At 44.1% G+C, this 20,955-nt stretch overlaps 1 protein-coding gene and 1 long non-coding RNA gene across 2 annotated transcripts; both read left to right on the forward strand.

The window, feature by feature from the left end:
* The first annotated feature begins 1,665 nt into the window (after positions 1 to 1,665).
* On the forward strand, positions 1,666 to 11,091 carry LOC148001015 (uncharacterized). The gene is made up of 2 exons (XR_015638338.1): positions 1,666 to 2,219; positions 7,904 to 11,091. It is a non-coding gene; the product is annotated as an uncharacterized LOC148001015 (long non-coding RNA).
* Positions 11,092 to 20,334: 9,243 nt separating this feature from the next.
* On the forward strand, positions 20,335 to 20,819 carry Ube2v1l2 (ubiquitin conjugating enzyme E2 V1 like 2). The gene is made up of 2 exons (XM_087587210.1): positions 20,335 to 20,504; positions 20,643 to 20,819. The coding sequence occupies exons 1-2, from the start codon at positions 20,335 to 20,337 to the stop codon at positions 20,788 to 20,790; spliced, it is 318 nt and encodes a 105-aa protein (XP_087443336.1). The 3' UTR covers positions 20,791 to 20,819.
* Positions 20,820 to 20,955: the final 136 nt, after the last annotated feature.

Here is a 20,955-nt window from a genome sequence, read left to right on the forward strand (position 1 = left end):
AAAAAGGGATTTCCAAGTGTCCACAGTGCAGGGAACTGAGATCTCACTCTGGGTTCAAGACCCCATTGCAAAATCCTCATTTCCAATTTCTAAAAGCAAATAAAACTCTTTTTGACTATGAAGTGCACACTGCAAGAAACTCTCAGAGGAAAGCTTAAAGAGCAAAACACAAAACAACTCATAACTATAACCCTTTGAAACAGTTCTATCAATGTGGCTTCTGCACATGAAATGTCTCAGATCTCGGAAAAGGCATGAGAGCCTGGGAGACAAGGTTGGAAATCAATAGCCCTGAGGTGTGCGTAGAAAGACTAACACCAGGTGGGACAACCATGTGCTCAGTTACCCCTGAGACACTCAGTACAGTATGTAGAATACCTCTGTAGAGACAATTGTGTTGTGAGTAAAGGGCAGCCTTTCATGTGACACCAGAACTAAGCAGGGGATAAGTACAAATGAGGCCACCAAAAAATTGTATCGGCTAAGTTTCCCATTTTTGAGGCCCCTTGGGAAACAAACATTAATTTATCCAGAAAACAGACAGGACCTAATTTTGTGGATGATTTGTGGAAAAGAAAAAAGAAGGGTTCTCTGTCTAGTCCTACCAAACTGATATCCCTCCCACACTGCCCACACTTCACAGAAATCCTGGATGAGGCATCATAGGACTCACAATCAACAGTTGTGTATACAGAGACAAAATTTCCACTAAATACAAAAGGTTACCCTAACATCATTCACCAGAAATCTTTTTTTTGCAGCTACTTTTACATTTTTTTGAAATTTTATTTTTTATTAGATATCTTTGATTATTTACATTTCAAATGTAATTCCCTTTCCCAGTTTCTAGTCCACAAGCCCCCTATCCCCTCCCCCTCCCACACATGGGTGCTCCCTGCATCCATCCCCCCTAAACGCCCCCTACACATTCCCCTGCACTGGACCAAGGGCTTTCCCTTCCACTGGTGCCTCATCAAGGCTATTTTCTGCTACATATGCTGTTGGAGCCCTGAGTCAGTCCATGTATAGTCTTTTGGTAGTGGATTAGTCCCTGGAAAATCTGATTGGTTGGCATTGTTATTCTAATGAGGCTGCAAGTCCTTTTAGCTCTTTCAGTTCTTCCTCTAATTCCCCCAAAGGGGGTCCTATTCTCAGTTCAGCAGTTGGTTTTCTGCTAGCATTCATATTTCACATACTCTGAAGTGTCTCTCAGGAGAGATCTATATCCAGTCCCTTACAGCATGCACTTCCTAGCTTCAGCAATCTTATCTAGTCTGGTGGCTGTATGTATATGGACCACATGTGGGGCAGACTTTGAAACGCTGTTCCTTCAGTCTCTGCTCTAGACTTTGCCTCCATATCCCCTCCTATGGATATTTTTGCTCCCCCTTCTAAGAAGGAGTGGGAGCATCCACATTTTGGGCATCCTTCTTCTTGAGCTTCCTGTGGTCTGTGGATGGAATCTTGGGTAATTCGAGCTTTGGGGCTAATATCCACTTAACAGTGAGTGCATATCAAGTGTGTGTTGGGAGCAGCCTTGAGATGGCGAAAGCAGCCTTCAAGTTAAAAAGCAATTGTCTTCTAGCCTTATGTTAAAATAATAAGCAATAGTCTTCAGGTTAAAAAGCAATTATATTTTACCCTTATGATAGAACAAAAAGCAATAGCCTTAGGTTAGATCAAAGCAGCACCTGCAGCTCTACATAAATTCAATAGATAGCATAAATCTAGGTGTCAGATCACTGAGTACCGGTGGTCAGGCACTGATGGTCAGGTCACTAAGCAACCCACCCTGCTGTTCCCCCGCTTGGCCGATTTACCCAGCCAATATCCTGGTTGTCAAGCCAGGCCCATTCTTTGTGGTCACCCAACCCCTCCCCACATTTTGCTTCTACCAGTATATCTTCAGCCTGAGAAAAATTAAAAATTGTCAGCTTGATCAGACTTCTTAACTTGCTCTCCGTTCTTTGCGTCTCTTGTCCCCCATTCTCTCCTAGGTGGACCCCAGACCCTGGTCGACTGCCCTGCGGGACGGGGCAACTGGCGCCCGAACAGGGACCCCCTGGGGGTCACAGAGGGAGAATGCCGCTCATCAGTAAGGACAGGCCTGTCCGCCCTTTTTTGAAGCACCAGAGAGTGACTTTGGATCGCTAGGACGCCACGGAACACCCGCCGTGAGACAGTCCGGGAGGAGTTCATAGCGTGGCGCAGATCTTAAGGTTAGTAAGTGATGGGACAAGCATTTTCAAAGCAGTCACTATTTGTGACAGGACTGAAGCAGTCACTCAAGACGCGAGGAATTAGGGTTAAAAAGAAGGATTTAATAAAAAATTTTAGATTTGGTAGAAGATATATGTCCCTGGTTTCCCCGGGAAGGGACAATTGATCAAAAAAGGTGGCTCAGAGTTTGAGATTGTTTTAAAGATTATTATGAGGTCCTTGGTCCTACGAAAATTCCAGTCACTGCCTTTAGTTATTGGTCTCTTATTAATATATCCTTAGAACCACCTCTGAATGGCCAGATCTTCAGCATTTAGTCAAGGAAGGAGAGCGTTCGCTGAAGGAAAGCTCGCTGAGGGAGCTTGCTCCCCTCCCCTTTCCTGTTGACCCCATACTGGGAGAAGAGTTGGCCTCAGGCATTAAGTCCTCGCCTTCCCCCCCATCGGTCATTATTGATATGGAGAGTGCCTTTGATCCTATCCCTGCTAGACCTTTCTCCGCTGAAAAGATTATGTCCAATGCTCCACCCAATACATCAGACTGCCAACCTAATAGACAACTTTATCCTTCTCTTCAAGACTTAGGCAAAGGTGGTGTTTCTTCTCCTGAGCAGGAGGTTAAAATAGAGGCAGGAGCTGCTCGTTTTGAGTCAAAAACAGCCACTATAGCACTGGCCACAGATAGTACCAGAGCTGGTACTCGCTCTCCCTTATCTTTTCCCCCTCTGCCTTATGGCCTCCTAGATGCAGTCCTTGATTCACCCCCTGTCTCAGATGCTTGTCGCCAGCTGACCAACGATGTGACATCCTTGAGACACATGGTAGAGACTAGAAAAGAGCAGGTACAATTGCTTATAGCTCTTCGCGATTTAGAGACAAAATTGACAGAGCTGACACCCTTGCAGAGTCCCCAGCTTAAGGCTACAGGCCAGGGTAAAACTCCAAACAAGAAACATAAAGTTTTAGCTTTCCCCCCTCTCCCTGAGGAGCGGGGCAAAAGTCCCTAGAGACCCCTCCACCCCAAGTACCCTAGAGGAGGAGGAGGATCGAGTTACAGATGGTGATTCTGAGGAGGAGACAGAACTTCACCCCGACTCACAGGAGCCAGGAGATACGGCTGCTGGCTCTGGGTCCCGCGCAGCTCGGGCTACACCGGGTCCTCCACGCTATCATTATCAGCCCCTAGATTTTAGAATATTAGAAAAGCTCAAAACAGCGGTATCAAATTATGGCCCTGTGGCCCCCTTTACACTGGCACTTCTAGAATCCTCTACTGAAGGATGGCTCACACCAAATGAGTTTTCGCAGCTTGCCGGAGCCGCGCTTTCAGGAGGCGACTTTGTGCTTTGGAAATCTGAAATGGCTGAAGCTGCAAAAGAAATTGAAACAAAAAATCGTGTACGTCCTGATACCAGGTCATGGACAGCAGAACAGATTCTTGGTGAGCCACCCTTTAATACTTTAGAGTCTCAAATGCAATTTTCTCCTGGTCTTTTGGCTCAAATTCGTCAGGCATGCCTGGCAGCCTGGAAAAGGTTGCCTCCCAAGTCTGGTTTCTCCTCCACGCTCACTAAGGTACTCCAGGGAGCTGACGAACCATACAATTCTTTTGTCAGCCGTTTGACCGAGACAGCAGAGCGCTTGTTTGGTGTTCAAGAGCCTGAAAATCCCTTTATTAAACAGCTAGCATTTGAAAATGCTAATTCCACTTGCCAGGATATTCTCAAACACCACCGGTCAAAGCCTTTGGCAGAGTATGTGCGCCTCTGCGCAGGGGCAGGAACAAGTCATGCTATCGGTTTAGCTATTGGAGCTGCTCTTCAAAAGGCAGGCTTTAATTCTCAAAAAACCTGCTTTAACTGCAAACAAGTTGGTCATTTCATGCGAGAATGCCCCCACCCTTGTCAAAATAAAAGACCCCCAGCTGAAGGACAAGGGAATGCTTCCCCAATGAGGGCTCCACCTACTACGTTGTGTCCCCAGCTGCTCTAGAGGTCGATATTGGGCTAACGAATGCAGATCCAAAACTGACAGCCAAGGCCGCCCTCTACCTCCACGGCAGTCGGGAAACTTCGCACGGGGGCAGCCTCCGGCCCCCTCCTTCAGGACAGGCCCCGGGGCAATAGGGTTTGTCCCTCAGCAAGCCAGCCACACCTCACCCAATCAATCCCACCCCTCACCCAATCAATTGCCCATCTCTGGCGAGCCACAAAGAGCAGCTCAGGACTGGACCCCTGTGCCTCCACCAGTACAATACTAACACCTGAGGAAGGTATCCAGGCCATATCCACGGGCGTTTATGGCCCCTTACCCCTAAATACTCTTGGCTTGATTTTGGGTAGAGCTTCCCTCTCCCTGAAAGGACTCCAGATAACACCTGGGATTATAGACCCCGACCACCAAGGAGAAATACGGGTCCTGGCCAGTGCCACAAGTGGCCCAAACTTATACCTACACAACAAGCCATTGCACAGTTATTGTTACTCCCTAAGCTGCCAGTCAGAAATCCACATCATAAAGATGCCAGAACCCTGGGAGAACAAGGAATATCTGAGGTGTTTTGGGCCCAAAAGATATCTTCTTCTCGGCCTATGCTTACTTTGAGTCTGAATGGAAAAACTTTCCAAGGACTTTTAGACTCGGGAGCTGACGCCACAGTTATTTCTGACAGGTTTTGGCCTGCTGCCTGGCCATTAACTGATTCAGCCACTCACTTACAAGGAATTGGACACTCTAAAAATCCACGAGTCAGTGCTCAGACTATTAGATGGACAGATCCAGAAGGAAATTCAGGAACTGTGATTCCCTATGTAATACCTGACTTGCCAATTAACCTCTGGGGGAGAGACATCCTTTCCCAGATGAATGTTATTATGTGTAGCCCTAACGTGGCAGTTACAAAACAGATGTTGGCCCAGGGATTTCTACCTGGACAAGGATTGGGAAAACAGGCACAGGGCATTAAAGAACCATTGGTTATGACACAGAAGCTAGACCGAAGAGGCTTGGGATCCCCGCCTTCACATTTTCCTTAGCAGCCACAGTCATGCCTGCCCCCCAGGCTCATACAGAAATTGTCTCTCATGCAGAGAAGATCTCTTGGAGAGATAATGTCCCTGTCTGGGTTGATCAGTGGCCGATAACTCAAGAAAAACTGACAGCTGCTAGACAGTTAGTGCAGGAACAGTTAGCAGCTGGCCACATTGAGCCATCCTCTTCCCCCTGGAATACCCCAATTTTTGTCATTAAGAAAAAATCTGGCAAATGGAGGCTGTTACAGGATCTTCTCGCAGTAAATAAAGTTATGCTACCCATGGGAGCACTACAACCTGGTCTTCCTTCCCCTGCTGCCATTCCTGCTGAGCTTTTTAAAATTATTATCGATTTAAAGGATTGCTTCTTTACCATACCTCTTCACCCAGAAGATTGTCACCATTTTGCATTCAGCATTCCCCAAGTTAATTTCCAGGGTCCTATGGATCACTTTCATTGGCGTGTCCTTCCTCAGGGCATGGCCAACAGCCCTACCCTGGCTCAAAAATACGTAGCCCAGGTAATCCAGCCCATCAGGAGAGCTTGGCCTCAAATTTATCTACTTCATTACATAGATGATATATTATTGGGTGGTCCTGATAAGCAACAGGCCTTTTCATGCTTCCAACAACTCCAAGAGGCCCTTAGCCCCCGGGGGCTTAAAATTGGCCCTGAAAAGATTCAAATACGAGACCCATATTTCTATCTGGGATATGAACTCAAGTTTGAACAGATCCATACCCCCAAAGTTGAACTCCAGCTTTCATCCCTTAAAACTCTACATGATTTTCAACAATTACTTGGAAACCTTCAATTTATCTGCCCCTATTTAAAGATTCCCCCCGAGGTTTTAGTCCCTCTTAATGAACTTCTTTCAGGAGATTCTCATCCCTTGTCCCCCCGAGTCCTCACCCCCCAGGCCACCTTGGCACTACAGCAGATAGGTCAGGCTATCTCCTCTCAGGTCTCATTCCAGATACATTATGCTTCCCCCCTATATTTTATTGTCTGTGCTACTACACATACCCCAGTGGGAGTCTTTTGGCAACAACCCCAGGCTCCAAAAGAAAAAGGACGCCCTCTATTTTGGGTATACCTTCCCTCCAATCCAAACAAGGTTTTGGCCACCTATTATTCCCTATCTGCTGCCTTAATTAGAAAAGGAAGAAAAATGTCTAGACAATATTTTGGAAAAGATCCTGACATTATTATTTTTCCCTATACTTCAGAGCAAGTTGATTGGCTATTTCAGTCTAATGACGATTGGGCCATAGCTTGCGCCTCCTTTGCAGGGATTATAGATAATCATTACCCAAATGACCCCCTTATACAATTCATAAAAATACATTCCTTGACCTTTCCTAAAGTTACCTCCAAGACCCCGTTACATGAAGGTACCTTGGTATTTACAGATGGCTCCTCAACTGGCAAAGCTGCCTATGTTATACAGGAACAAGTCACCATGATACAGTCCCCATACTCCTCTGCCCAGCTTGTTGAGTTGTTTGCCGTACTTCAGGTCTTTAAAAAATTAGCAACAACCCCATTTTATCTACATACTGCCTATGTGGCTCACTCTATTCCAGTATTAGAAACGGTCCCATATATTAAGCCTGCTTCTACTGCTTCCAAGTTGTTTGTAGAAATTCAATCCCTTATTATTAAGAGAACAGAGCCATTTTTCGTGGGACACTTAAGGGCCCACTCTGGTCTAGGTGGCCCTCTGTCAAAAGGGAACACCTTGGCTGATGAGGCCACTCGTGCTATATTCCCTGCCTTTATAGACCCCATAGATCAGGCAAGGCGGGGTCATGCACTACACCATCTAAATGCCTCCACCTTGTGTCAGATGTTTAAGATCTCCAGAGATCAAGCAAGAGAAATAGTTAAGTCCTGTGGAGGATGTGCCATATTATTGCCAGTTCCCCACTTAGGAGTCAACCCCCAGGGACTGATCCCCAACGAACGATGGCAAATGGATGTCACCCACCTTCCCTCCTTCGGAAGGCTAAAATACTTTCATGTCACCATAGATACTTATAGTGGGTTCATTCATGTGTCCCCCCTTTCAGGAGAAGCGTCGCGTGATGTGATCACCCACACTTTACAGTGTATGGCTACCATGGGAAAGCCACAGATCATCAAAACTGACAATGGTCCTGGATACACGGGGGCTAAATTTCAACAATTTTGTGCCCAGTTTGGTATTAAACATATTACAGGTATTCCATATAATCCTCAGGGCCAGGGCATAGTAGAATGGGCCCATCAAACCTTAAAGAACATGCTTCAAAGTCTAACAACAGTCACAGATGCTTATTCTCCTCTGACACCTTGAAATAGGCTCAATCATGCCCTTTTCGTACTTAATTTCCTATCTCTTGATATTGAGGACAGGTCAGCTGCTGACTGTTTGTGGCACCCTAGGTCACAAGATTCCCATGCATTAGTACGATGGAAAGATCCCCTCACGGGACACTGGAAAGGACCGGACCCCATCCTCATTTGGGGACGAGGATCTGCTTGTATATATGACAAAGAGAATGCTGGCCCAAGGTGGTTGCCAGAAAGACTCATAAGAACTGTTAACCCACCAATGTCCAGAATGGAACTGTTGTCTCCTCCTGAGACTTATCCCTTTTCTCTTCCAGATGCTGCTCCGGAAAAAGATCCTTTTGATCCTGCTACTGACAGAGGTGATCTCCATCCCTCGTGGCCAACAGCCCAAGTACTGTAACAATAGACATATGCCTTGGAACTACACCTGGATAGTTCTTACAGAAAGACAAGATGTGGCTTGGTCAATTTCACAAATCTCTACTGCTATCTGGTGGCCTACTTCACTCCACCCAGACCTCTGTAAATTAGCCCTTGGGGCCGGGGCCCCTTGGGGCCTTGAACATCAGCTTGAGTTACAAGTAGCCCCAGAGGATAACATGCCCCACACTCAGAGCCATCAAACCCACAATTGTTCATTTCGACCCACAGATCTGCCCAGCCTGACTGCGATAATGCAATCAGATGCACCTTGCTTCAGGCCACTGATTTTTACGTATGCCCTGGATATCACAGAGGTCGTTCGTTCCACAATAAGTGTGGTGGCGAGTCAGATTACTATTGTGCCTCCTGGGGACGTGAGACCACTGGAACAACTTATTGGGAACCAACTTCTTCCTGGGATTACATCACAGTATCTAGAAATTTTTCTCCCCCTTCTAACTATCTCCATTGCAACCCCCTCTGTAAGGGCAGTGAACCATCCACCCAAGGTTGGTGTCTTCCCCTAGATACTAAATTTACCAATCACGCAAAGGGCAAGGATTGGGCACATGGCTTCTCTATATCAGGTTGGGTCAGACACAGGTCTCACTTTCACCATAAAACTTCTCAAAGAACCTGTCCATGCTTCCAAGAAAATACCAATTGGGCCTAATCCCATTTTAGTACCTCCACTCCAATCTCCTTCAGAACCACAGTCCCCTACCTCTGCTAATCATGTTCCCACATTGTTAGTTTCTTCTCCCCAGAACCTCGTCCTTACCCTAATAAATCAAACCTTTCTTACGCTTAATGCTACTTCCCCCGATCTTATGTATAACTGCTGGCTATGTTATCATCCTCAGCCACCCTTTTATGAGGGAATTGCTATTCCTGGCACGTTTTTTCCCACCAATGATTCTAGACATTGCCGCTGGCAACCTGGAGAATGGAATGGTTTGTCCCTCTCCCAGGTCTCTGGATTGGACCTTTGTGTTACCCTTATAACTCCCCTGTTACAGTATGCCCACCTTTGTAATCTCACCCTTGCCCCTGATAAAAACAGCCAATACCTGTTGCCCCCTAATGATGCCTGGTGGGTTTGCCTCGATGGCCTTACTCCATGCCTTTCAACTGAGGCCTTTTCCTCCATAAAGTCAGATTTTTGTATTCTTGTATAATTAGTTCCCCGATTAATTTATTATCGTTCAGAGGAATTTTTTCTCTCTGGGATCAGTCTTCTGACCTATCCCCCACTTTGGTCCGTCAGCGACGAGAACCTATTTCTGCCATCACCATATCAGTGCTCCTTGGCCTTGGTGCCGTGGGAGCAGGGACAGGTATCTCTTCACTCGTTCTCTCTAAATCCAGGTACCAAGAACTCAGCGCTACCATTGATGCTGACGTCCAAAGACTCCAGCAAGGGGTTGACGACCTGTCTGACTCTCTGTCTTCCCTCGCAGAAGTGGTCCTTCAGAATCGCAGAGGACTTGATCTGCTCTTTTTACAACAAGGAGGACTCTGTGCAGCACTCAAAGAAGAGTGTTGCTTCTATGTAGACAAAACAGGCATGGTAAAAGAGAGTATGAAAAAGGTTAGAGAAGGCTTAGAAAAGAGAAAGAAAGAGAGAGAAAAAGATGAAAGCTGGTATCAGAACTGGTTTTCAACCTCCCCGTGGCTTACCACCTTACTGCATTCCATTTTAGGACCACTGGTGGGATTAATTTTGCTTATTTCGTTTGGCCCTTGGGCTCTCAGTAGACTTACAGGCTTTATAAAGCGACAAATAGATGATTTAATGGCTAAACCTATACAGATTCATTATCATAGGTTGGCTATGGAGGATCAACAAACACAAGACAAAAATATTATCCCACCTCAGGCACTTCCCACTCCCATCTCCACCAAACCTAAGAAAGGGCATTTCTGCCCCAGGACCTAATAAGGGGAGGTGTCCCAGGCCCTCCACCCTCTTGGTGACAAAGTTCCTTCTACCTTTGCTAAGGGAGGCGAGATGAGACACTACAAGGGGATGCCTTTGTACAAAGCTCCAGGGCCCCCTGAGAGACAAGCTTGGCTCTTTTGATGCCCTTTATAAGATCCCTAATTAATACTTTGCCTGTGGTTACGGGAACCCGTGATTTTCAACACACTCATGGCATGTAAGCAACAACCCGAAACCACTCAGGCTAGGCATATGCAGGTCCATTGCCATCACCATGAGATGAATGATCGAGGTGTGTGCCTTGCTATCAACCACCTCCCCCTGTGAGCTGAACTGGACAGTCAATGATGGGTAAGAGAGTAACATTTTCTGACCATTTGAGGCCCAAGACAGGAGGGCCGCCATAAACTGCTGCCTTATCCAATGACAGGCCTAGAGACATAAGAATGGTTTGCTCCAACCTAAGACAGGCACAGTTCCCGAGGGGCTCTCTCGTGGCTTAAAGTCCTGCCCGGGACACCCTGCCTTCTTGTGCCTTCCCTTGCCTGAGCTAAGTGTTGTTTGCCTCATGGGCCCCTGTATCCAGACAACATACGTGAGAGTTAACACCAGCCAAAAATACCAGAAGTCAGGCCTCTATCCCTACCTTAGCAAAAAGAAAGAAAAAAGAAAAACTGTTACCACCATGGTCCTTCTAAGTAAAGAAAAAGGGGGAGATGTTGGGAGCAGCCTTGAGATGGCGAAAGCAGCCTTCAAGTTAAAAAGCAATTGTCTTCTAGCCTTATGCTAGAATAATAAGCAATAGTCTTCAGGTTAAAAAGCAATTATATTTTAGCCTTATGATAGAACAAAAAGCAATAACCTTAGGTTAGATCAAAGCAGCACCTGCAGCTCTACATAAATTCAATAGATAGCATAAATCTAGGTGTCAGATAACTGAGTACCGGTGGTCAGGCACTGATGGTCGGTCACTAAGCAACCCACCCTGCTGTTCCCCCGCTTGGCCGATTTACCCAGCCAATATCCTGGTTGTCAAGCCAGGCCCATTCTTTGTGGTCACCCAACCCCTCCCCACATTTTGCTTCTACCAGTATATCTTCAGCCTGCGAAAAATTAAAAATTGTCAGCTTGATCAGACTTCTTGACTTGCTGTCTGTTCTTTGCGTCTCTTGTCCCCCATTCTCTCCTAGGTGGACCCCAGACCCTGGTCGACTGCCCTGCGGGATGGGGTAAGTGTGTTTTTCTGTGATTGGGTTACCTCACTCAGAATGATATTTTGTAGTTCATTCCATTTACCTATTAATTTCATGAATTCATTGTTTTTTACTGCTGAGTAGTGCCCCATTGTGTAGATGTACCACATTTTTTGAATCCATTCTTCTGTTGAAGGGCATCTGGGTTCTTTCCAGCTTCTGGCTATTATAAATAAGGCTGCTATGAACATAGTGGAGAATGTGTTTTTGTTGTTTGTTGGGGCATCTTTTGGGTATATGCCCAGGAGAGGTATAGCTGGGTCCTCAGGTAGTGGAATCTCCAATTTTCTGAGGAACCTCCAGATTGATTTCCAGAGTGTTTGTACCAGTTTGCAGTCCCATCATTGGAGAAGTGTTTTTCTTTGTCCACATCCTCACCAGCATTTGCTGTCACCTGAGTTTTTCATGTTAGCCATTCTAACTGGTGTGAGATGGAATCTCAGGGTTGTTTGATTTGCATTTCCCTGATGACTAAGGATGTTGAACATTTCTCTAGGTGCTTCTCAGCCATTCTATATTCCTCAGCTGAGAAACTTTTGTTTAGCTCTCTACCCCATTTTTAAATAAGATTATTTGGTTCTCTCCTCGTGTTGGAGTTTTCCATCTACTATCCTTTGTAGTGCTGGATTTGTAGAAAGATATTGTGTAAATTTGGTTTTGCCATGGAATAACTTGATTTCTCCATCTAGGTTAATTGAGAATTTGCTGGATATAGTAGCTTGGAGTGGCATTTGTGTTCTCTTAGGGTCTGTATGATATCTGTCCAGGATTTTCTGGCTTTCATAGTCTGTGGTGAGAAGTCTGGTGTAATTCTGATAAGTCTCCCTTTTTTGTGTAACTTGACCTTTTTCCCTTAGTGCTTTTCATATTCTTTCTTTCTTTTGTGCATTTGGTGTTTTAACTGTTATTTGATGGAAGGAATTTCTCTTCTGGTCCAATCTATTTTGAGTTCTGTAGGCTTCTTGTATGTTTATGGGCATCTCTTTCTTTAGGTTAGGGAAGTTTTCTTCTATAATTTTGTTGAATATATTTACTGGCCGCTTAAGTTGGGAGTCTTCACTCTCTTCTATACCTATTATCCTTAGGTTTGATCTTCTCATTGTGTCCTGGATTTCCTGGATATGTTGGGCTAGGAGCTTTTTGCATTTTACATTATCTTTGATGGTTGTGTTGATGTTTTCTATGGTATCTTCTGCCGCTGAGATTCTCTTTTATCTCCTGTATTCTGTTGGTGATACTTGTATCTATGTCTCCTGGTCTCTTCCTTAGGATTTTTATCTCCAGGTTGTCTCCCTTTGTGCTTTCTTTATTGTTTCTTTTTCGAATTTTAAATCCTGGATGGTTTTGTTTAATTCCTTCACCTGTTTGGTTATGTTTTCCTGTAATTCCTTCAGCAATTTTTGTGTTTCCTCTTTAAGGGCTTCTACGTGTTTATTTGTGTTGTCCTGCATTTCTTTAAGGAGTTATTTAGGCCTTTCTTAAAGTCCTCCATTATTATCATAAAATGTGATTTTAAATCTAAATCTTGCTTTTCCGGTGTACCCAGTATTTGCTTTCATGGGAGAATGGGGTTCTGATGATGCAAAATTGTCTTGGTTTCTGTTGCTTTGGTTCCCGTGAGTGCCTCTTGCCATAGGGTTATCGCTGGTGTTTGCTTATCTTGCTGTTTCTGACAATGGTTTAACCCTCCTCTAGGCCTCTGTGTCAGCACTCCTGTAGAACTGTTTTTCCTATTTTCTTTCAGCCTTTTCTGAAAACAGGTGCTCTGATCTCAGGTATTTAGGTGCTCCTGGTGACTGTCTTTCAGCTCTAGGTGCGGGCAGGAACCTTATTACTCCTAGGTCCTTGCACCCAGGGGGCACAATTAGCACTAGGCAATTTTCTTTTGGGTCAGGGATGTGGGCAGAGGGTAGTCTCCTCTGATTTCTCAGGAGAGTCTACACTCCTGAGGTCACCAGAAATCTTAACTTCTGGTCCAAGAGTCCCTTCAAAGAAGGTGGTAATGTTTTACTGTAGAAACTTTTCCTCCTCAAACACACTCACACAGGATACAAAAGTGTAGGGTTCAACACAACCAACACTATAATAGAGAGTTGAAGACATTATATTTATCACTGCTGGAAAGAAAAGCTAAGCCCATGGGAGTAATTTTTCTCATAGCTGGTTTCAAAAAAACCCTGTCTGACAAAACATTCAAATACAGTCAGTAGTTGCTCTCAACAATCACACACTGTACTGCATAGGTGTCCTCCACCACAAGAAAAAAGTTAGGGGGTAGGGGGAGTCATACCTTTATTTTCACACTTTAATTTTTTTTATTTTTTATGTGTGTGAATGTTTGTCCTGATGCATGTAGGTCTGTACAAGACATATATGCAATTCTGGTAGAGGCCAGAAGTGGGCATCTGAAGTCCCCAAATGAACGTCACAGGTGGTCATCAGTTAACATGTGCTGGGAACTGAACTTGGGTCCTCTGAAAGAGCAGACAGTGCTTTAAACTACCGAGACACCTCTCTTTCCTTGTGACATCTCTTTCCCTTATTTTCAATACCTGAGACAACATGATCTTATTGCACACCAGAGACACTGATGTCCCAAGCATTATCACCAGGACCAAGGGAATAAATTCTATGATCCAAAAGGCCAGGAACATCTCTAGCTGGGTCTGGCATATCTAAGAAAGATAGATGGAAGAAGTGCTAATTCTAAGTACCCCCAGTCTACTTAAACATCACTTTACAGACTAATAAAACTAACAATAGCATTCCTTGCCAGTCACTGCTGCCCTGGACAGGTACTTGGCAAACCAAACAATCCATTTAAAGCTTCATGACAATACTTTAAATAGAGACATACTTGATCTACAAATATGCTCAGGTGTCAAACCTGGACCTCAGTGGGATTACTAGCCTCATACTCAACAAGTCACATCATAAGTACTCAAGCAAGGCTATAAAACCACACAAGTGCCCCATCTATAATAAGGGGCTGGACATCATCAGAAACAGCTCCCAGAAGAGATCCTGACACAGGGCAGCTATCCTACCCTGGGTCAAGATGAGGGCTTCTCATTTGACTCAGGGGATCTACACACATAGGTGCTCTAAAAAATCAGAGATCATATGAGTATAAAAGGCTGTTTTTTTACAGATAATGCCAGGACGAAACTAAGGCACAAGCCACCAATCATGGACATGTCCATAATAGGAAAAGTATGGATCAGATGGAAAGCTTAGCCATACTAGGTGTCACTACTATAGTTCTGTTTTGTGTACAGTTATATATGGTTGGCAAATCCAAAGTCCAAATCTATTTGAGTGCCAGTAGGATGTTCTAGTTTCATATCTTAGAGAATTTCAAATTTCAGATTGCTAGAGGTGCCTCAGTGAATAAGAGCTCTTGATGTACAAATATATGGACCTTATTTCAATGTCCCAGATGAACATAAAATACCAGGCATGCACAATAGTGCATGTTCTGCAATCCTAGAGTTGTGTGTCAGAAGACAAAGGATGTTCACTAGGCATATAATGACCTTACAGAAGTTATAGATATATTACAAAATGCATCCTACACCCATGCAATCTCTATTTGTCCTAAGCATTCAAGAATGAGATGTCTGATCTAGACCTATGCTGGCATATGAGGAGGGACTAGAAAGGGATTAAAACACATCACTCAAAGATATCATCACTTCTTGCAAGTTCTACTGCACTGTTCAGACTTCACTGAGACCAGCCTAATTTGTGAGCAACTGTGTGTAAGCTGGGTGATTCATGCCCAACGTCAGGTGGAATCATTGATAAGAAGCCTTGACTTGGAATTGTATATCCAGGAGCTGTCCAGATGCTGCTAACCCTGAAATCCCACTTTGTTTAATAATCCTAGCCAGATTTGATGGGATTACAAGATGTCACTTCAAATATTTTACATCCAAGCTTTTCCCAACCCTCCATGCATGTCTTTCTGTGGTGCTGAATGCAAACAGAGATCAAAAAAGTAAACATTTAAGGAAACCTCCTTGGACAGTTACCAGATCTCAGCATCCTCACTGAAACAGACAACAGTGCACTCTCTCCACAATCCTGGGATGAAGATCACCAAATAATGTTTAAGAAACTGCTTAAGGGAAAAGGGGTCATATATAATTTTTGAATATTTATTGTAAGCTGTCAATTTATATACAGGCTGCATTAAATTCTGTGACATACTGTAAAAAGGTAAAATCAGTCAATCACATTGACAAAACTAACTCCCACAAACAAAAGCAAAAACAAAAACCAACAAAAACATCGATCTTTGTACGTATTTTAAATTCCAAACTAGCCAGTTAGTTTTGTAATTTGACGATTTTTTAACAAATTCTTTATCATATTTTTCTAGTGTGATGAGACATTATTTTGAAAGTAAATATCTTCTAAGCATCTAGGAATGTGGATTAATATAGCTACTGTGATTTTAGAGTCCATAATTCAGGAAACTCTTGCATTCACCTCTGAGCCTGTAACCTACAAAGACATCTGCATCTATGGGAATCCATAGGGCATAGGTCTGTCAGAAAAATGGTGACCCAAACCATGTGTACTGTCTGCTCAACTGGTGATCTAGGGGGGAGGACCCAGCCCATTGTGAGTGGTGCCATCTCTGGGCTGGTAATCTTGGTTCTATAAGAAGCAAGCTGAGCAAGCCAGGGAAAGCAAACCAGTAAGTAACATCCCTCCATGGCCTCTGCATCAGCTCCTGCTTCCTGACCTGCTTGAGTTCCAGTCCTGACTTCCTTTGGTGATGAACAACAATGTGGAAGTAAGCTGAATAAACCCTGCCCTCACCAACTTGGTTCTTGGATATGATATTTGTGCAGGAACAGAAACCCTGACTAGGATACCATGTAAGATTGAGTTAAGACTAAAAACAGACTTGTGACCAGTTGCCTACAAGGTCTTTCTTGTTGATTAATTGTTCATCGACACACCCCAGGACCCACACAAAGCAGCAGCAGGAAGAAGGAAGAAATAGGCAAAAAATTCCATTAGGCTTATGTGACATTGGGGGAAATTATCATCTCTCTGTACTGGTGTATGTTACAAAGATTGAAAGAGAGAGACTGATAGTATGATGACCACACATAGGTAAATGCCTTCTCTTTTATAGGCTAATACACCCTGAGTTGCCTATATCTTCACACCTGTATCTACTTCAGCAAAACGTTCTCTATCCTGCATTTGCTTTAGATTTTGTAGGCATTTTTAAAGATGCTATTTATTTTTTCACCTACACAGACCAGTGAGTTCTATATGCAAAGTAAAATTTCAATATATGTCTAAATCATTACCTGTTTTTCCATTTTTTAATTTTTTTCTTGGATATTTTATGTATTTACATTGCAAATGTTATCCCCTTCTCCCTGATATCCCCTCCCCTTTTACCTGCTTCTATGAGGATGTTTTCTCTCTCACCCACCCACTCCCACCACTATGCCATGCTGTTCCACTACACTGGGGAAATGAGCCTTCACAGGACCAATGGCTTTTCCTCCTATTGATGCTGGACAATGCCATCCTATGCTACATATGTGGCTGGAGTCATGGGCCCCTCCATGTGTACTCGTTGGTTGGTGGTTTTGTCCCTTGGAGCTCTGGTGGGGTCTGGTTGGTCGACATTGTTGCTCTTCTTATATGGTTGCAATACCCTTCAACTCCTTCAGTCTTTCACTAACTCCTCCAATTGGGGGTCCCCTTGTTTAGTCCAATGTTAGCTGTAAGCATCCTCATCTCTATCAGTAGGGCTCTTGCAGAGCCCCTCAGAAGACACCCATATCTGGCTCTTGTGAGCAAGCACTTCTTGGCATCAGCAATAGTGACTAGGCTTGGTGACTATATTTGATGGATCCCCAGGTGGGGCAATCTCTGGATGACTGTTTCTTCAGTCCCTGCTCCATTTGTTGTCTCTGTATTTCTTCCCATGAGTATTTTGGTCCCTTGGTCTGGTCCCTTCTAAGAAGGAATGAAGCATCCATACTTTGGTCTTCCTTCTTCTTGAGGTCCATGTGGTCAGTGAATTGTATCTTGGGTATTCTGAGTTTTTGAGTTAATAGCCATTTATCAATGAGTGCATACCAAGTGTGTTCTTTTGTGACTGGGTTACCTCACTCTGTATATTTTCTAGTTCCATCTGTATGCCTAAAAATTTCATGTAGTCATTGTTTTTAATAGCTGAGTATTACTCCATTGTATAAATGTACCACATTTTCTGTACCCATCTTCTGTTGCATTACCTGTTAATTGAGAGGTTTGGGATATAAAAGTCAAGCTTCTTTTGGTCAGTGCCATCTGCCTGGGCAGATCACCAGCTTGTCTGCTCCTTTAAAGACCCAACAGTCTGAAGGCCTCTCAGGAGGTCTGTTGTAGCTAGCACAAAAGATCAGCACCTTGCCTGCCCCTCTGAAGAACACACAAGTTGAAGGCCTCCCAAAAGAGCCACTGAAGCCAGAGCAACGGGTCTCTGGTGTCCATGACCCTTTGATGACCCCACAGTCAGAAGATATTGTAGGAGGTCTGCTACAGCTAGGGCCACAGGTCTACGAGGAGACAAGCAGCAACCCAGGAACACAAGAGGCAGGCACCAGACAGAGACAACCAGACCAGCTAGCACCAAGGATATCCAGATGGCAAGAAGCAAGCAGAAGACCATAAGTAACAGAAGCCAATATACTTTGATATCATCAGAACCTGTTTCTCCCACCACAGCAAACTCTGGATACACCTAAAAACAGGAGGCTAACCTAAAATCCTATCACATGAAGATAATAGAGTCCTTTAAGAGAGATATAAATAACTTACTGAAACAAATACAGGACAACACAGGTAAACATGTAAAAGCCCTTACATAGGAAACAAATAAATCCCTTAAATAAATACAGGAAAGTACAAAAAAAACAGGTAAAGGAATTGAACAAAGTAGTCCAAGACCTGAAAGCTCCATTGTGTTCTCAATAGCCTTATTTATAATAGCCAGAAGATGAAAACAACCCAGATGTCCCTCAACAGAGGAATGCATACAGAAAATGTGGTACATTTACACAATGGAGTACACAGCTAATGGATATTAGGGGAAAAAACTTGGAATAACCATGCTACAACTTATAGACCATATGTAGCTCAAGAAGAAGGAAGACCAAACTGCGGATGCTTCAGTACTACTTAGAAGGGGAACAAAATATTTATAGGAGATAGAAGTTAGACGCGACTTGGGAGGAAGAGTGGAGGGGGAGGGGAAAGGTGCAAGATCACATATGGGAGAAGTGGGAGATGCAAGGAGGGTCAGGAAACTGAAAGAAACATGTAGCAATGGGGAATGAGTAACTGGTGGTAGCCACCAGAAAGTTCCAGATGCTAGGAGAGCAAGATGCTCCCAGGACCCAAGGGGGATAACATTAGCTGAAATACCCAACAAAGGGGAGAGAGAACCTGCAGAGACCTTATGGAGCAGTTAGGCATGGCTCCTCTTTGAGGGTTGGGGCCACTCACCTATCTCAAAAATTTTAACCCACAATTATTCCTGTCTGAAGGAAATATAGGAACAAAGAGACTGAAGGAAAAGCCATCCTGGGACTCCCCTTCCTAAGGATCCATCCCATATGCAGCCACAAAATTCAGATACTATTGCTGATGCCAAGAAGTGCTTGTTGACAGAAGTGTGATATAGCTATCTTCTGAGAGGCTCTGTTAGAGCTTGACCAATAGAGATTTGGATGCTTGCAGCCAACCATATCTATGTCCAAGCTCCATTAACACCACCAGGCCCCAAGATGGAATGGAGGCCTAGGAAAGATCCCAATACACCCATGACAATTGCTCTCAGAAAACCATAAGCAGAGAATAGCCAATTCAGGAAAGGATAAAGAACATTTACAGTCTCCAATACTAAAATGGATACATGTCCCTCCAGAAGAATTAGAAATTCCCTCCTGTCCTTGACTGTCCTTAGACAGTCATCAGATTTGGGGAAACATCAACAGATTTGGGAGCATATGACCTTAAGTTATGACAGAAATACCAAGGGGAGAACATTCTATATGCCTTTTCCATAACTATTAGCTGTGTAAAACTCTGCCTAAGCCCCAAAGACCCATTGCTGCCTCAAAACCATTTTGTGGTGTAAATTACTTTTCTATCTAGAGGTTTCTGAAGCTGGCAGGACAATACTAGGAGGGGGAACAGTCACTTTCACACCTAACCAAACTGAAAATGAATCCCAATGGCCCAGGCAGAAGTGAAACAGAGTTGCAGACTTCCCACACCAGAAATAACGAAAGGCAGTATGATCATTCCACAACTAGGTGGGCTCCCTGACCAGCACATATCAATAGAACCCAGTCTCAGTCTTGAACACCCTATGGTTCCCTGAGGTCTCACTTTTCTCATTCTCCAAGCTCCGCATCTCTTATAATGACTGTACTTATGTTTCACCTTCTGCTCCTCAGAGAAAAGATTTGGCCTGTGGTATGGGCTGTCTCCAGGAGGATAGAAGCCCATGAAAACATACCTAGAAGATCACATAAACTCAGGCTGTGTCCTAGATGAACATAGTCCAGGAGATGCCATATTCTAGTTCATATGTACTGGGAAAATATAATTATTATCATTGTTATCCTAGCTCAAGGCCTGCAGAGCCTATGTGCCAGTTGGAGGGAGCCCTGTCTGTCTTTAGGCCTGGAGGGGGCAATCTAGCCCATTACATTCTTGGGAGCCTGTGCCACAGTTCATAGCATACCAAAAACCTGTGATTTCATTTCTCCAGTTTCACAACAGAAATTCTAGATCCTGGGAAGCTACTACCTCAGAGTAACACATTGCATACAGTACTGGGGATGAGTCCAAAGAGGACAGCTTTAAAACTAACAAAGGGTCACTCTTAGGCATATATCCAAAAGATGCTCCATCATGCCACAGGGCAACATGTTTCACTATGTTCATAGTGGCCTTCTTTGTGATTGCAAGAAGCTTGAAACAACTCAGATATTTCACAGCAGAAGAATGGATACAAAAAATGTGATTCATTTACAAAATGGAATACTACTCAGCTATTAAGAATGAGAACATCAGCTTTGAGTGACAGCGACGCAAGATGGCAGCCACCACAGGCTCAGGAGTAAAAGTCCCTCAAAATTTCAGTCTGTTGGAAGAGCTGGAAGAAGGCCAAAAAGGAGTAGGCAATGGCACAGTTAGCTGGGGTCTGGAGGACATTGAGGACATGACACTCATAAGATGGACAGGCATGATAATTGGTCCTCCACGAACAATTTATGAAAACTGAATATACAGCCTTAAGATAGAGTGTGGGCCAAAGTATACAGAAGCATCCAGAAGTATCCAGAAGTCTGTGAGATTTGTAACAAGAGTCAATATGAGCAGTGTGAACAGTTCCAATGGAGTGGTGTATCCACGAGCCATGGCAATGCTGGCAAAGTGGCAGAATTCCCACAGCAACAAAGTCATCCTGCAGGAACTGAGGCGCTTGATGATGTCAAAAGAGAACATGAAGCTGCCACAGCCACCAGAAGGACAGTGTTACAGCAATTAGTCACCAAGGCCCCGGCCTCCCTTCCCCATCCAACACAAGTCTTCATTTTCCACAGTAGTGAATTTTCTAGATCCATCTGTAGACCTCAAGGTACTGGAGAGGAAGCCCCACTCAGACTTCATCCTGAGACATTGCTCTGATACTAACTTCTTGTCCATTTGAAAT

The sequence above is a fragment of the Rattus norvegicus genome, chromosome 15 (genome assembly GCF_021556685.1).
Source record: "Rattus norvegicus strain SHRSP/BbbUtx chromosome 15, alternate assembly SHRSP_T2T, whole genome shotgun sequence".
In the NCBI taxonomy this organism is placed as follows: Eukaryota; Metazoa; Chordata; class Mammalia; order Rodentia; family Muridae; genus Rattus; species Rattus norvegicus.